At 38.8% G+C, this 18,028-nt stretch overlaps 1 protein-coding gene across 2 annotated transcripts; it reads right to left on the bottom strand.

The window, feature by feature from the left end:
- Positions 1-2,655: 2,655 nt before the first annotated feature.
- On the bottom strand, positions 2,656-15,218 carry LOC135684751 (anion exchange protein 3). Of its 2 annotated transcripts, none has more exons than XM_065200398.2 (2): positions 14,990-15,218; positions 2,656-4,620 (listed from the first exon to the last, which is right to left on the bottom strand). In XM_065200398.2, exons 1-2 carry the CDS (start codon positions 15,050-15,052, stop codon positions 2,731-2,733), a joined length of 1,953 nt encoding a protein of 650 aa, XP_065056470.2. In that variant the 5' UTR covers positions 15,053-15,218; the 3' UTR covers positions 2,656-2,730. The 2 variants fall into 2 exon arrangements, with proteins under 2 accessions (XP_065056470.2, XP_065056471.2); XM_065200399.2 differs by lacking the exon at positions 14,990-15,218 and adding an exon at positions 7,477-7,615.
- Between the last annotated feature and the right edge of the window lie 2,810 nt (positions 15,219-18,028).

The following is an 18,028-nucleotide window of genomic DNA, read 5'->3' as shown; positions in this document are numbered from 1 at the left end:
CAGTTGAGGCCCGATATCACAAGCAATGCCTTGCCGCTCTTTACAACCGTCTGAAAAGCTTTCATCGAACAAAATCTGTTCACGAAACAGAGGACGCTATTAGAAAAAGGGCAGTGTTGGCTGAGATTATTGATTATCTTAGGGACATGGTAGAATCTTCCAAGAATATTTCCGTATTCAAGTTAAGCTGTATCAAAAAGCTCTTTTGCGATCGTCTTGTGGCGCATGGTGCTACTGCAGAAAGTGTAAAGAATGTGCACAGTACTCGTTTGAAGAATGACATCTTACATCACATCCCAGAGCTCAAGGAAGAAAAGCAAGGAAACAATGTTCTCCTAACACCCAAGGAAGAAACCGGAACCGCGATTTATCAGGCATGTCTAGAGAATGACCAGGATGATGGAATTTGCCTTTCTAAAGCTGCCAATATCATTAGAAAACATGTATTTTCGCATAAGATTGAGGACCCTTCCTAATTTCTTGCATCTCAAAAAGCTTCAGTACCCCCATCTCTTGTCACTTTCATCAGTATGCTCATTAGCGGAACACGCATAACTGATTCATTACCTACATCAGCACATAAGGCTTCACTCATGCTGGTATCACAACTAGCAGCAGTATTATTAGGATAAACGCTCTTGGGGCCTGGGACCAAGTATCACAGTCTAAAAATAGCATTTGGGTGCATTTTTCAGCTGGGATCTGCATCCTATCTTTTCGAGCATATCAAACTGTCAATTTCTTCTAATTTTCATGCTGGTATCATAACTAGCAACAGTATTATTAGGAGAAACGCTTTTGAGGTCTGGGACCAAGTATCACAGTCTAAAAATAGAATTTGGGGGCATTTCTCAGCTGGGGTATGCATCCTATCTTTTTTAGCATACCAAACTGTCCCATTTCTTCTAATTTTCATGCTGGTATCACAACTAGCAGCAGTATTTTTACAAAAAACACTTTTGGGGCCTGGGAACAAGTACAACAGTCTAAAAATAGCATTTTGGGGCATTTCTCAGCTGGGGTCTGCATCCTATCTTGTTCAGCGCCCAAAACTACCCTTGAGGACGAAGTTTCATGCTGGTATGCGATTTTGCACAACATTTTGGCTAACAGCCCTGACTATTTTGTCTCGCCTCGATTTGTTTCGTTTCGCTGATTATAAATTTTTTATGATCTTCATAATAATGGAGACTTCTTAAGCTTTACATACCTTTAGATACTTAGCCTGGAGAGATACAGAGTGGGTCACGTGGTGACCCTTTTTTACAAGAATATCAGAGGTCCTTCACATGAGAAATTTCAGGCCGGTTTTAAACTCGGACCGGTTTGAAACTCACGCAGGTCTGAGTTCAGTTAGATATTTCATATCGGCAGGTATGAATCTGTGAACACTATGTTTGCACAAATTCATGGCAACATAAAAACTGGCACCAAATTATTGATTATTTTATTTAAATATCTTATTTTGATTACAAGCAATACTTTAAAAGAGCAATAGGTTAATAAACTTTTGATATTTGAGGCAAACCAGTTATTGGTCGATAGTTCCCCTTTTCAATGGATCAAGCTTTTTAAAGACAGCCGTAACATTTCCTTTATCGGTTTAGAAAGAAATATTTCTTTATTGATAGAATAGTTTAAGAGTTTTTGTAATATATCAGAGAATGATGATAATATTAATTATGATCTCTTTATTTACAGCTGGTTTGCAAGATAGTTAATATACATAGATATTATATCATCATTATTATATACCAGAATGTTTGTTTAGAATCCTGTTAGAGATGCTGTCAATCAGAGATGCCTTATCTTATTTTGTTTTGGCTCTTGTACGTCCTCTTTTATGAGTTTTATACCAAGACGAAAACGGTTTTCTGATGGAATTTCAAGTGGATCTAAAAATCAATCCATAAAGACCATATTATCATTAGATTCGTTAATTCCAATTGTAAGGTTTAAAAAAAGTCCATATAGATTTCTGTTACTTCTTTGTCCTCAGTAATTAGTGTGTTACTTTCCGTCACCGTAACTGTTTACAAAGTATGTAATTTTTTGGAGAAAAGTGGCTTAGCACTTTTCCAAAAATTTTTGATTTATTTTAAATATCTAAGTTTTTGTAATAATTTATTTTGGCATGTCGTGAAAATACTACACAAAATTTACGTTGTTTTCCGAACGCAGAAAAGTTTTCACGACTTTTATCTTTACTATATTTGTTAAACCCGATTTCCATTAGCCGAATTCTTTCGAACGAATCGAAAAGATAGTCGTAGCGATAGAGTAGGACCGTGATCTACTTTCTGCGAGTCGAAATTTTTTCGATGCGAAATTTGAGAACATGACACCACGCATGCTCGCATTTGCGAAAATTCGATTCGCGCGAAAAAAATCGCCTAGTGGAAATCAGCCTGTACGCAGCTTGAAACGGCCGCTTTTCCTAGGGTTTGTTGTCATGAAGGGGCCATCATAGGCACACATATTTTCTCTTGGTGGATGCATCCTCATATTGCGCATGGACGGGGATTCAGCCATTCCTTGTTCATGTTACAGGTTACAAAGCTTTAAAAAAGTGCTAGTAATAATTCCTATGTTCTGTTTCGCGCCATAAATGTATTCATTGAGCGTGAAACGAATCTTGAGAAAACAATAACCAAGTTAGCAGCCTCTCTTGCAACCATCAGATTTTTCTTAAAGCAAATTACATGAAATAAAATCAGTTCCGCTTCAAATTCAAGCTGGCACTGAAACACGACCATTCTCCACCTCTTCTGATACTCCAAGTTCGTCCTCGTCTTCTGTGTTGTCAAGGTTTTCCAACTCTTCTTCGCTGAAGAAAACTCTCAAACACTTTCTTAGAGGAACCAGGCATAGAATCAAAAATGGGAAAATAGCAGCAAGTTTGGTTTCCTTAATAACGGCCAGCAGGACCACGCAACATAGCTGAATCAACGTGAACAAATGAATTTTAAGTGTTCTTACTTTGCGCACTAAGCGTGTGTCGGGTTGCAGTTTATATGGTATTAGAAGCAACTGCATCCGGTGAATGAACTCCATCCTTGAAAGTGATGTAAAGCCAACATAGAGAAACACTCCATATAAAACTGCGGCTGGAATCCGCTCAAGCATTGGTGCCAGCAGGAGGGAGCTTCCAATGAGCACGTGGATAATAATGTTGGTAAATCTCTGTTCTTTTACTTCGACGATGTATGGATGGGTGCCGGGGGCATGGTCGGAACTCAGCACCGTTAAAGTGTGGAAGTTGGACAGTGAATTGACCGGAGATGTGCAGATCCAGGGCAAGCGCAGTAAGGAACCAGCGCCTACTAGAATGGAAACAACAAGCAGATCTAGGTGGTAGCCAAATCCCTTTTTGAATTTATGTTCTTTTTTGTCGAGCATTACCCCTGTTATTCCCGTCTCTATGAAAAGAATAATACTGATCAGAAAGGCTGGGATCACGGCCAAAAAAACGTATCCTATGCCCATTGCCTTGCTCTCTCCGAACGGATTCACAAACCATTTCCTGACAAAAAGGTCCTGTTTTATACTCAATTTTTTTGTGAAATTATCGGACAAGGTGTTGTCAATCAAGACAACGGCGAAAACGGAGAGGATGACTCCAAAATCGCTAATGATGCGACGAATCCTCACCGTGAAGTACATGCTACTGCGCACCTTTCTGATGTATAAAGCGAAGACGAACGTAAGAACTATAAGAATTGTCGTCATAAGTGAATAGCATGGATGCCTCTGATCAGGATTGGCGGCAGTGGAATAATTCTCTTTCACCAAATAAAACGTCGCATTGTCTAGCAGTACAGTCCTGTTCAAAACATGGTCAATATGTAAACAATGTTTTGGTGGAACATATTCCCCCACTGGATGATCAATGAACGTTTTAACTATGAACGATATAGCCTTCTGTATGAATATGATAGACACAAGAGCGGCAAATATTTCTTCTGTGAAACAGGTTACCTGTCGTATCAATCCACAAAGGTCAAAGGCAACGAAAGCCAAGCAAATTATCACTGTCCAAATGCCGATGCAAGCTCTCCATGGCAAAAATTCAAGTTCCATCATGTTTGCTAGCTCGTATATTTTGGATTCCATTATCAACATAGGCCCAGTTGCTCCAACTACCAGCAGAGGTTGTCCAGAAAATAGAGAAAATAGGATACCAGAGATTCCAGTTACTATTATCATCTCGGAAATCCCAATTTGTCCGTTTGTATTCTCAGAGAGCAGACCTCCAAAGGTTATGCATGGTGCTAGTGCAGCGAAATATATGAATAGAACTGCAGCTAAACAATGTACATCAAAGACAGGAACGAGATCACTGATGTAAAACAGCGCTTTGCGTCTAATGTCGTTGTAGAGGCAGCCGAACAATTTACCTGTACGGCTCAGTGGATGTGCCAGGTCCTTTGACCCGATAATCCCGGACTGTAGAGCAAATTTTGCTCCTCTCTTGACTTTGGTAGCTCGTCCTCCCTTCGGGAAATTCTTTCTCCATCTTGACATTGATTGAATGAGACTCTTTTTCGTCCATTCCCCGGCACCCACAACGACACCTTCATCAAGAAATCGATCGATGCCAGAGAGAAGATCTTCCTCTACCTAGAAATCATAATAATAAATAATCCTCAATCAGCATTTGACAAAAGATGATGTGAGGATGGTGAGATTGTGTCCTGGAGTTCTAGAGGTATAAATCACGAGGTGTGATCACTTAATGCTGAAGGACCAGGACATTGCTTGATAAGCACATCTTCTCAAACATGCACTTCATTTTTAACAACCTGCGTTGTAAATGAAGTAACAGCCTCGAGGGACGAATTATTTGTAACGATAAGGGTTCTTGTTATGACGGTGAAGAACCAGGTCGTTGGCTGAGCGATGGGCTAGGCCAAAGGGCCTAAGCCCCACACAAGTAACGCACGATAGATACTACCTCTTTGATGTTATCTCTAATGCTTCGATCAGAAGACTAACTTATATCGTGATCAACACATACAAATAACATAAACGGAATCTAATTAACAGGACAATACGAGCGTCACACTACATGTTGAAAGACAAACACATTTCCATAAAAAGGCGTTCACGAACACAACATGTGACTTTAACAAGCAACGGGAACATTACTAAATTGGTTAAATACGAAAGCCAAACTGTTACATATTGAAGAGTAAAGTCGATAATAAGAAACGTACGTCGTGTTGTTCTATTCACCGAAACCAACTAAACTTTCTAAATAAACACAACAGTATATACAAGCAGCAAACATAGCATGGAAAACACAGCGGGAACAAAACAATGCGAACAAAGGCTTGGATGTTATCACTACAGTACCTCCCGCCTAGAATGCAAGTACGAGAAAGCATTTGGGATAAAAGCTAATAAAACATATGTACGAATGTTCAGGCATGTCCATGTCCATATCTGGCTTGGCCCTCGTTGAAGTATGGATGATGGAGATGATGTGTTTCGGGCAGTTGAACGTTGAGGATGTGCGTCGGTATAGGCGACTTTCAGACAATCTATGCTTATTGTTTGTTGTTTTCCATTAAAATCTATGAGAAAATGTTTGTCAGAGCGCTTGGGCATCATATGGAGGTTGAAACGGCTTTCTAACAGCATCATGGCCAACAAAAAGGTGCGTACATGATGGAAGATTAGCTGGGATGTGGGTGTAAGCTTCTAGTGAACGGGGAGGAGTTGGTTTTAGTTGTTGCATAAAACTTTGTAAACGATCAACAAAAACAGAGGGATCAAGGGCTGTTGCATCAGATGTCGGAAATATGAATTGACCTGGAAGATGAAGTGTGGAGTCATAGACAAGTTGGGCAGGTGAACAGTCGAGATCAGCTTTAATTGTGTACCGAAGTCCGAGGAGGATGAGTGGTAGAATGTCGATTCATCTTGTGGAATCCGGTTGGAAATGCTCAACCATGCAATTGGCGCAAGGGTGGTAAAGCCTGGTTCCAATAAAATCGTAAGAGTCGGGAACGTGTCACCGATCCCTCCTTCCATCTTCCATAACGATCAAAGAAAAAGTGTTCTCATTGATTGGAGAGAAGTTGACAACTGTCGGAAAGCGATGAAATATCTTTGCAACAAATAATCTTGTAAGGTTCGTTGACTTGGGAGAATGAGAACTTTGCTGTTTCTCAATTCTTCATAGCCAGCAGAGGACTTTGCAGATAATGATAGGCAAAACCTGAAAACCATAGGATGGTATCTGATCCCCTTTGTGTTTGCTAAGAAAAGCTTTTTCTGCTGTTCCCAAAACAGTTTCATAAATGGTGTCATTTCAGTGTTCGATTGGACAATAAAAGTCTCTACTTAATTCATAATCAACTGGAACACTTTATTTCAAAAGCTCTGCTTTCATTTGACAATTTCCTTTTGCTGCTGTGCACATTCTATTCTTCGCGCTTGAAGAGTGAGCTTTATTCTCCAAAATCTTGTCTTTGAAATTGGTGCTTTGGTTATTCCAGGTATCATAGATCTTAGTTTTCTTGCTGCCAATGGTAGAACTCTCATTGTCTACTGACTGACAACTTTTGCATTGTTGAACTTCGTTGATGAGCATTTCACAGTGAACAGATCTCCATATAGCCTTGCAAAGATATGGTTGATGTTCCTCTTTCAAAGTTTCAAGGTCTTTGGAATGATAGGCATGATGATATTTGTTGCATTGTTTGTTCTTTGGGCTCCAGAACAAATAGAGGAGCTTCTAACTTGAACCAAGAGGTCTGAAATCTTTATGTTTCTAACCGATCTCTTTTTCATGAAATAAATTTGGTGGTTCTCAGGTAAATACCAGCCAAACACAGATATGCTAAAGGTTGTTTTGCCACCCAAGGCTATCACTGATTATCAAATTATAAGTTGGCAAAAGGAATGGTTCTTCTATAAAATGTATAAGGCATCTGGCTGTCTTGTTGATAACTGAGTATCCATCTGAGGATGCAAGCTTCTTCAAACTTTGTTGCACTTCTCCTAGCGAATTCAAAATGTGCTCAGGTGCACTTGGAAACAAAACAATTTTTCGCTCCTTCCTTATAGTTTTTGTTTCCATCAGTTTCAATGCTCTTCTTTGGCATACAAAGTGAAGTAATTGTACCAAAAATTGGTTTCTTTAATTTTTAGTTTTCATCCTGTTCTTGGTTCACAAATTTTCTTTTTAGAGTGTAAAAGTGAGCCTCTTTTCGTTAAAAGGATCTAGTTTTGAATAAGCAGCCCCCCCTTCAAATAAGCCCTCCCTCTGTAATAAAGGTACTTATTTTTTCATGCTAGGATAGTCTCGCGTGCCAAAATTAATGTGCTATTTATTTGCACGGTCAATCAAAAAACACATGCATCAATTTCATTATTGACTATGGCGAGGCCTGCTCTATAGCATCGTGTTTTTGAAATCATGCTTTAGTACTTTTGTACTTCATTATTTTGGTAGGTTTTAGTACTCACAGATTTTTATTTCCTCAGGTCTGAAGTGCTTCTCGCTCGGGCATTCTTTATTCGCTCTTTGAAATCTTTATCAACAACACGGCCCTTAGTTATTTCATTCAACCAATTTGTTCTCAAGTTCTTGTATTCTTCATTTTTTGCAGCTGGCAACTTGAAAATTCCAACTCCTTTGGTCTTTCTACTTGTACCGCAACCAAAAACTGTGCAGTTATCACCTGGCATCTGCAGAATAATAACGTTTTCATGCTTAGGCCATTTTGAAAATTAACCATTTCGCGAGATTCCTGAGATAAAACGACTGACGTACACTTAGATAGATTTGAATAAGCCAAAAAAGATCAATAAATCGTTTCAAAGTACTTACCGTACAAATAGTGACGGAATGTTTATTCAAAGTCAAGTCCTTGCTTCCAAATTCCCGAAAAAATCCTTATTTGTGCTAAAAATTCCTTCCTAAATGTATGAAAAATCCTTCCGATTTCCTTCTGCCCTATTGCTCAATTTTTTATTGCCCTATTACCTACGTTCGTTCTAGAAATTGTAGGTTTCGACGCCACAATGGTAGTTACATCTCTATGGGTAGCTATCAGCTATGCGGAGGATAATTTATTGAGTACCCTAAATTCTTGCCCCAGGGGGCTTATCAATTTGGACAATATTTAGATTGGGGCCTATTCGAGGGGGGCTTATAAGAGTGGGTGCTTGTAAAAGCAATCTCCAAGTTTCCATACAAATAGCTCGTTTTGTACATTTTCATGATGTTCAAGATCATTAAATTTACAATTTCACTTAATTACTTTTTATATTTTTGCTTCAAAATCATGCATTCAACATTGAATAGGGGGAGGGCAGAAGCTATTTTGCAAAGGAAAGAGAAAATATCAATTTTACTTAAAAAGTTTCAACTATTTTTGTCCCAGATTATAGCCTGTGCTCGTCATCTCGCATCAAATTTGTGTGACGTAATCATTTGATAACTTGGTAAAAATGTAATTTAATAGGTAGGGGATTTTCTCAGACAATCTGAATATCAGCCTAACCGAAAATGGTTTTCCCGAATCTGACTAAAAAGACCACGTAGATTCCAAATCCGAGATATAACTTTTGAAATTTTGACCGGAAGTTGCAGATTTTGATGACGTCATTAAGCAACAATAACCGACAAATTTTACAGTTTAACAGCTTTGTTGTAGTAGTTAGAGCAAAAAGAAATACATATTTACAATCAGCATTCAACCACGAAACGAATGATATCGAACTTGATATAATTTGCACGCATCAGTAATTTGAGTGATGACGTCATCATCTTACTGAACTGTGTTGAACAATAATTATCTTTTGTTATATTGATTCGTATCTACATCCGCTTCCTGTTCCGCAAAAGCGGTTATACATCATGTGACTGTAATGAGTTTAGTGTGTCTCGCTTGCTGAAGTTGTGTTCGCTATTATTATTGAGTTTTGTTATGTTGTCAGATATACACTCGTGATTTCTTTACGCTATTTCTGCGAAACTCGACATAACTTTAAATTAACAGGTTATGGGCCCAGACACTTTTCATAAGTTTTTTCGTCTGTACATGGCTTAGATATTTGCTCCGTACATAAATAAATCAGAGGAAGTCTGTTGGAATATTTCGCTGTAATCATGGCAGCCGAAGACACTGGTTTTAAAGTTGAAAAACTGAATGGAGAGAACTATCATAGCTGGAAGTTCCAGATGAAAATGTACCTTATCGGAAAAGATTTATGGGAATTAGTTACGGGAGAAGAAACCCTGAATGCCGCAGCAAATCCTGAACAGCAAAGGAGATTTCGAAAGAGGGAAAATGTGGCCCTCGCGACAGTGTGCCTGTCTGTTGAAACAAGTTTACAAATTTATGTTCGATCTGCTAAGAATGCTAAAGAAGCTTGGGACAATCTTGAACAACATTTTGAACGAAAATCGCTATCACAAAAAATATTCTACCGCAGGAAGCTATATTCTGCACGAATGGGAAAAGGAGCGAAAATGATCGACCATATAAATTATATTAAAACACTTGCCGAGCATTTGGAAGCAGTGGATGACGAAATAGCTGAAAAAGATTTGGTTATCATTTTAATAAGCAGTCTACCTGAGGAATACAATTATTTGATCACTGCTCTAGAAACAATTGCTGAAGAGAAATTGAGTTGGAACTATGTTCGTGACAGATTAATTCACGAATATGATAAAATGCAGGGCGGAAATGAAGGGACAGTGAGTACTCCAAAAGCTGAGGCGTGCCAAGATGCATTATTTACAAAGAAATTAACAGAACACAAGAAAATAAATAATTGCAAGAAATTTCAATGCCATTATTGCAAAAGGCCCGGACACTTTGCCAGGGATTGCTTTAAAAAGAAAGCTGATGCAAAAAATAACCCCAAGAACGTAACAGCAAGTATGGCAGAAACAAAACAGGAAAATAGCAAGGTAAATGAAGAAACAGCAACTGAGATTGCGTTAGCTGTGGGTAATACTCCATCAGATAAAGATGACTGGTGGATAGACTCGGGGGCATCACAGCACATGACCCCTGTTAAAAAGGGGATGTATGGATATACACCATTCAAGAAACCAATAGAAGTGAAGCTTGCTGATGATACTGTAATTTTTGCTTATGGAAAAGGGGAATTGCAGCTTGTTTTGTATGATGGCAAAGACAAGGTGAATGCAACCCTGAAAGATGTACTTTACGTACCAAAAATACAGAAAAACTTGCTATCTTTGCCTTCTATCACTGACAAAGATGCAGAAGTGCAGTTTAAAGGTCAACATTGCAAGATAATCATCAATGGCAATGTATACAGTATTGGCCACAAGCATGGAAAACTGTATAAATTGAATGTAGATCCCGAGCAATCATGCTGTTTTGGATCAACTGTTGCAAATGATGACAATGCACTTTGGCATTATCGCTATGGACACCTTGGTAATGACAACCTGAAGCTGCTGCACAACAAATCTATGGTAGATGGGCTGAGCTGGAAACCAAATGAGCAAACTGATAGAAAATGTGAAGGCTGTGCCTATGGGAAACAAAGTCGCCAACCATTTTCAAAGAACTGTTCACAGAAGAATACTCAGCCTTTAGAACTCATACACAGTGATGTGTGTGGTCCCATGAATGTCACTTCAGTGGGAGGTTCAAGGTATTTTGTCACCTTCATAGATGACTGTACTCACTACACTACTGTGTACATGCTAAAGAAGAAGAGTGAAGTACTGGATAAATTTAAAGAATTTGTTGAGTCATCTGAAAGACTGATTGGAAAACAAGTAAAGAAGCTTAGATCAGATAATGGAGGCGAATACATTTCAGAAGAATTTGCTGAATATTGCAAAAGTCGTGGAATACTGCACGAAGTCACGGTTCCCTACACACCACAGCAGAATGGCGTTGCTGAACGCATGAACCGAACAATCATAGAAACTGTAAGGTCAATGCTACATCATGGTAATCTTCCATTGAGTTTTTGGGCAGAGGCTGTGTCTACAGCAAATTACATCAGAAACAGAAGCCCAACATCATGTTTGAAAGAGAAAACACCACATGAGTGCTGGTATGATGAGAAACCTGATGTAAGCCATTTCAAAGTATTTGGCTGTAATGCTTTTGTCCATGTGCCAGACCAAAAAAGAAGCAAACTGGACAAAAAGTCTATGCATTGTATCTTTGTTGGTTACCCTTTTGGCTGTAAAGGATACAAGTTGTACAATCCTGAAACAAAGCAGATGATAAGAAGTCGTGATGTCATATTTCTGGAGAATTCCTTCGAACACAAACTGTTTGACAATGAAAAGGGATTAACAGAACTGTTAACTACTGACAAGAAAGATTTATCGTCTGATGCTTTGCATTTCAAGGCCGTACAAGATGCCAACAAGAGTAAAGATAATGAAGAACTTGCAGAGAATCAAGAAGAAGAAAATGCTGTACCAGAAGAACTGCATCAAAGACCTCAAAGAAACAGAGTTGCTCCTGAAAGATTAGGAAGTATAACGGGTGAATGGTGGCAACATGAAGATTTGGACTGTGCAAGTATTGCAGTGCAGGACAGTGAAGAGCCTAAAAGTCTACAAGAAGCATTGAACAGTAAATTCGCAACACAGTGGAAGGACGCCATTGACAGTGAATATGAATCATTAACCAAGAACAACACTTGGGAGCTAGTTGATTTACCACCTGACAAGAATGTTGTTGGCTGCAAATGGATTTTTAAGATCAAGAGGAATGCAGATGGTAGCTTCAATCGATTCAAAGCACGCCTAGTGGCTCAGGGTTTCTCCCAAGAAGAAGGAACTGACTACAATGAAGTGTTTGCACCTGTTGCGAGGTATAACTCAATTCGAGTAGTTCTAGCTGTTGCCAACACATTAGATCTCGAGCTTCACCAAATGGATGTTAAGACTGCTTTCTTAAACGGCATACTCGAGGAAGATATTTACATGGCACAGCCCGCTGGATGCGTTAAAGAGGGCGCAGAAGGAAAGTTTTGCAAGTTAAAGAAAAGTCTGTATGGCCTGAAACAGTCGGCTAGATGCTGGAATATGGAAATCGATAGATTTCTAAAGGATTCTGAGTACAAGCAGAGCAATGCAGATTCATGCATATACACAAAAGTGGTGTCCAGCAATGGAAATCAGGTATCATTTGTGATTCTTTCATTATACGTTGATGATATCCTGATTGCTTCCAATGATAGCCAATTGCTTGTGAAGGAGAAGCAGATGTTATCACAAAGATTTGAAATGCAAGATATGGGACCTGCGATGCAATGTTTAGGAATGCTTATTGAGCGCAGTCGAGAAAATAGAACTCTCTTTGTAAATCAGAAGGCATATCTAGAGAACGTCCTTAAAAGATTTGGTATGACTGACTGTAAGCCAGTCTCTACACCAATGGAACCTGGAAAGGTATACACGAAGCTATCTGATGGTGAAAAAGCGTTTGACAAGAAAGAATATCAAGCAGCAATCGGATCATTAAACTATGCCATGATTGCATCAAGACCAGACATATGTTTTGCTGTAGGAGCTCTGAGTCAGTTCATGTCAAACCCTTCTTTAGATCATTGGCAAGGAGTTAAGAGAATATTCCGTTACCTGAAAGGAACACTTGACTACTGCCTTACGTTTGACGCAAACAACGCAAGTTTAAAGTTACAAGGGTATTCTGATGCAAATTGGGCTGGTGACGTTGATTCAAGACGATCTACTTCAGGATACATGTTTCAACTAGCAGGTTCTACAGTTTCATGGAGAAGTCAACGGCAGAGTGTTGTTGCGCTGTCAACGACAGAAGCTGAGTACATCAGTCTCAGTACAGCTACGCAAGAAGCTATCTGGCTTCGAAGATTGATAGAGAGTTCAGGAATTGAAACATCGGGACCCACAACAATATTCGAAGACAACCAAGGAGCAATCGCTCTATCAAAGAACCAATCCAGCCACTCACGAACAAAGCATATAGATATAAAGTACCACTTTGTTCGAGATGCTGTGGAAAAGAAACAAGTAAATCTAAAGTATTGTCCATCAGAGGAAATGATTGCAGATATCCTTACTAAAGCGCTGCCTAAAGAAAAGTTTGAAAAATTGCGAAACTTGATGGGTCTTAGATTAAAGGACTAAGAGAAGATACTCATCAAGGGGGACTGTTGAACAATAATTATCTTTTGTTATATTGATTCGTATCTACATCCGCTTCCTGTTCCGCAAAAGCGGTTATACATCATGTGACTGTAATGAGTTTAGTGTGTCTCGCTTGCTGAAGTTGTGTTCGCTATTATTATTGAGTTTTGTTATGTTGTCAGATATACACTCGTGATTTCTTTACGCTATTTCTGCGAAACTCGACATAACTTTAAATTAACAAACTGCCGCTAAAGCCTAGTAATTTAAGCCTGAAACTCGTTTTAAAGACTCTTTGCAAAATTAATCCTCAAAATCATTAAGTGCATGGAATAATTTGTTTCATCAACTTGCTTATATACTAGTTATTTGAGTGATGACGTCATCATGTTCATTTTAATTCTACTGCAGTATTCTTACGAAGATTTGGATTCTTCTTAATTGCAATTAACTTACATTTAACTTAAAATAAAAACTACGGTAGAGAACTATAGTTCCCTAGTAAAGAAGTGATTTCAATTAAGTCTAGCAATAATAAATTTAAGCATGACAGGATTTTCATATTTTGAGGGTAATCTGTCAGAGGCTTCGTTGCCACTCTCTGATCCACTTTCTGCAGACTCTCCGAAAAATATAAAATCAAGTTCAGCGTTTGAAAATAAAATATCTACTTTGCGTTCCGTTTCTGAGTCGGTATTCGCATCATTTCACTCCTTTGATTTCATTTTCAATTCTTTAAACATGATAGCCCATTCAGCAATGCTGATTTACAAGGGACCATGCGTCTTTTTAATTGAACCTTTCCTGGTATAGTGGATGAGAAATCTTTGCACATCGAAAGGGTAGATGAATTTGTGTATCATATTTTTAAACAGGGTGCTTCCCAACAATCTTAGCCCTCTTATTTTGCCCCTACCTCCTCGGATTTCATCACCTTAGGGAGCTGTTACTTTTGAATAAAAAGAAAGGGCAGGAAGCATTTCAGATTTTTGGGCAAGATATTTCAGACCCCCCCCCCCTCTCCATTTTCCTTACTAAATACTTCCATGACACACAAAATTTACCCTAAGAAATGTTTCAGATCTTTTCGTTTGCTTCTGCCAAGGTTCCTGCAATAATTTATGTCTCCTCTTTTATTGACGACAGGAACTAGCAGATGCTGCCTAAAATCCTAACCAACATTCAACATAGCTCTGGGGGGGCACGTAAGGTCAAAATAGAACCAGCTCTTCTGGGGGCACCTCTGTTAGCTGCAAGTAGGTACTTAACCACTTTTCTGAAAAAAAATTTGCACGTACCCTATGTGGGGTTCCTACATCTATGGTCTATGGTTTTTCACTTCCATCTCTATGACTGAGCTCAGATTACAGAACGTAATAAGCATGTGCTGATGGTAGTTATGGTAACCAAAAAAGCTCCGGCGCAGCAACCTCAATATTAGCACCCACTCTTTATACTTTTACATCTCTGCTGTATTTATTGAGCATTGCTGAAGTTTTTGACACAAGATTTGCCAGAAATATAACCTCCCGAATTTCTGCCAAGATTCGGTAAAAAGTCGTAACTAATGGAACTTTTGAAAGATTTGAGTAGATTTAGGATCACAAGAAGATTTGCAGGGTTTTTTCGATGTCTAAAGGATTTTCGGATTTTTTGAAGTGAAATGCCCCTCGCTTTTGATGTCTGCCGTCAAAATGTCGCGTACCTCCTGTGCAATTTCAGGCTGGAGAGCGGATATGACATAAGCAAATTTTGTAGCCTGCGAGGTTATATTTCTGGTGAAAAACTGGGCTTCCACTTGTGCAAACCAAACAAGGGGTCGTTAGGCCAAAAAGGTGGAAGTTTATCACTTACCGAAGTAACTGATGCTGGTTCTGAAGTGCTGGTTGACGATGGCGTGTTGGCGTCCGTATTCATGCCAAATTGTTTGTAGGCGAAGAAAAAAATAACGTTACCACCAATTTAACAACCTGTGTTGTTAATAAAATAACAGCCTCGAAGGACGAATTATTGAAGAGCGAAGGTCGTATTCACCGAAACCAACTAGGCTTTTCTAAATAAACACAGCGGTATTTACGAGCAGTGAAGCGTAGCGGGAACAAAGGCTTAGATTTTATCACTACAATTTCGCTGGTGGTTTGAAAGGTGGAATACACTAGGCAATTAATTGACTTTTACTAAAACAGGGAATGGGGAACCGAGGAATCGGGGAACCGGGGAATCGGGGAATATTGAAACCAGTAAGCCAATCTACCAGTTTATGCCTTGTACGAAAGGTCTTTGCGTAAATACTTCATCTCTAAGAATAAAACATACATCAGCGCAATACAGTTGGTTGGATTTCAAGAAATACCAAAACTCCAGCTAAATAATGAAAATTGGCATGCATCCACGGCTGTAGCTTCATACAACTTTTCAATACCTGAAAAATGTTATGAAAAAACGCAGTTACCGTAAATCCTCGAATTAGCCCTTATTTAGTTTTGATATTTTTTGGATGGGGGCTTATTCGAGGGGGGGCATATACGAGGGGGGTAGCCTATAGAATCATTGTTGACATTAAGAAGACATTATTAAAAGACCTCATGTATTTTAGTAGAAACTTCTTCATGAGCTTTTAATCAATTACTACCAAAAGTATGAATTTGTTGTGGTAATTTAATAAAGCGCCATAGGCGACCTCAGATGGCAAAAATCATCAAATTGAGGGATCCAATTTGAGAATTTATAATAGCAGTGGGGGCTTATTCGAGGGGGGGCTTATTGAAAATTTGTAGTTCTAGAGTGGGGCTTATTCGAGGGGGGGGGGCTTTTTCGAGGGGGGGGGGGTAATTCGAGGATTTACGGTATTTTAAGATATATGTTTAAATATGTAGGCGTTTCCTGCTTCTGACGATCAATGCAAATTATAAGATGTACAAGAAAATGTGACCTTCACATTTCGCTACTTCTGAATGCCGACAATCCAAAGTATCAAAAATGTTAAGTACCCTTACTGCATTTTCAAACTGGAACGTATTGTGCTTTCAGCCTTCAATAGGTAGTTCTTCTTTGCTTCTCTTGAAGGCCTCTGAGAGGAGTAGTAGCAATCCAGAGATTTAATATTCACTTTCTTTTATATTCATACCAAAAATATTAATGATTTATAAAACAAAGCTTGTAGAGGCCTGGGCTCCAGTAGTCCATTCTAAAAATAGCATCAAGGGTAATATTTTATTTGCTTCTGTGTTATACTTTTATCGTGTAGACTTGTGTTTAAACCTTTACCTTCATGGTCATTTTAAAAGTTAGTTAACTACGTATGGATGAAATCCAAAATGGAGGACTGGGGTCAAGTATCCCAGTCTAAAAATAGCACTTGGGGACATTTTTCAGCTCGTGTCTGTTCATCATCATTATCAACGTGTCAAATTGCCCCAGCGTAACCATTTTAATGCTCGTACCACAATTTGCACAATTCAACTCAAATACAGTGCTTAGAGCCTAGACTGTGAAGGTAAAACCCAAACTTGAGAACTGGGTTCCAGTACGCCATTCTAAAAAATAGCGTCAAGGAGTAAGATTGTCAATTACATCTTTTCTTATAACTTTTCAGTTTGTTTAAAGAATAGAGAAAGCTAAATTTCATATTCATATAAAAGTAATTATTTATTTAGAGAAGTAATCTTAATATTTATTTATTTAGAGTAATTATTTAGAGAAGAATGCTTAAATAGAGACATGGGTACCAATATTAATCTTTTATTTCCTTTTCTCTTAATATATTTTGATATACGATAATGTACCTAAATCTTTCCTTTTGCATTTTTTTTACAAATCAATAACGAGATATGGAGATTGACCCAATGTGGGGACTGGGGCCAAAAATAGCAGTTGGGGGCATTTTTCGGCTTGTGTCTGTTCGGCATCGTCATCAGCGTGTGAAATTACTACAGTGTACCCATTTTTATGCTGGTATCACGACTTGCACAATTCAAGTCAAATTCTGTGCCAAAAGCCCAGACTATGTCTTTTTGAGCATATCAAACTGCCCATCTCTACCAATCTTGGTATCAGGGTTGGTAGATTCTTTTGGGGCTGGGACCTGGTGAAACTCTAAACATAGCATTTGGGGGGATTTCTCAGCTGGGGTCTACATGCTGCGAAGCATGCGCTGCGAGGGAAATTCATCCCACGGTCACATTACATTGTTTTATGCACTAATGACACATTACAATTCCCTTCAGTATTTGTATTGTAATTAATTTGAATTGTTGCTGAGCTAATGTGTGATCTTGAACGGTAGATGATAATAAATCTTAACACATTAACATTATCTTAATTTTGATTGGTTAATTTATAATCTTAGGTGTGTTCGTTCGTTTAATTAGATTTCGACGATGATATGTTTGAGGGAGTTGTTGGGAAGTTGCTTTAGACCCCGTTTACACTGTGCCAGATAAAATTTATCCCCATAAAACTTGTTCGGATTGATTTGCTTTTACACTGTGCCGCACAAATTTTGTCCACTTTGCTCTCCCGTTACCCTGGGTACCAGACTCACTTTATAAAATAATAGAGAGTCTGGTCTAGTGCGCCCCATTCTCGTTCTGGTGTACTGACATTAACCAATCAGGAGCGAGTGTACAGATTTCTGTACGTCCAAAGGTCACAGCGAAACAATAAACGTAACTCTGGTGTAAAACATTGAACAGAACACAACATAAATAAATGCTAGCGACGGTAACAATTGAGTTTGAAGATGCTGTTAAAACTGTACTCAAAGAATATTTTCCGCATGAAGCACAGAACAGCATTGAAAGCCTTGTTTGTAGAGAGACGAGACACCTTCGCCATATTGCTACCCTGGGTTCCAGAGCGTCAAGTGTAGCAAGTGGGGCATCGAGGAAATAG

Source organism: Rhopilema esculentum, unplaced genomic scaffold (assembly GCF_057945365.1).
Source record: "Rhopilema esculentum isolate cy_ngs unplaced genomic scaffold, ASM5794536v1 HiC_scaffold_34, whole genome shotgun sequence".
Classification (NCBI taxonomy): Eukaryota; Metazoa; Cnidaria; class Scyphozoa; order Rhizostomeae; family Rhizostomatidae; genus Rhopilema; species Rhopilema esculentum.
The sequence above is the reverse complement of the archived record's forward strand: the minus strand, read 5'-3'. Positions and strand labels throughout refer to the sequence as shown.

Bases quoted from the DNA above. Each gene is read 5' to 3' on its own strand.
- LOC135684751 (XM_065200398.2), bottom strand. From the start codon at position 15,052: ATGAATACGGACGCCAACACGCCATCGTCAACCAGCACTTCAGAACCA. The intron at 4,621-14,989 runs GTAAGTGATAAA...TATGATTTCTAG, and splicing joins AACCAGCATCAGTTACTTCG to GTAGAGGAAGATCTTCTCTC.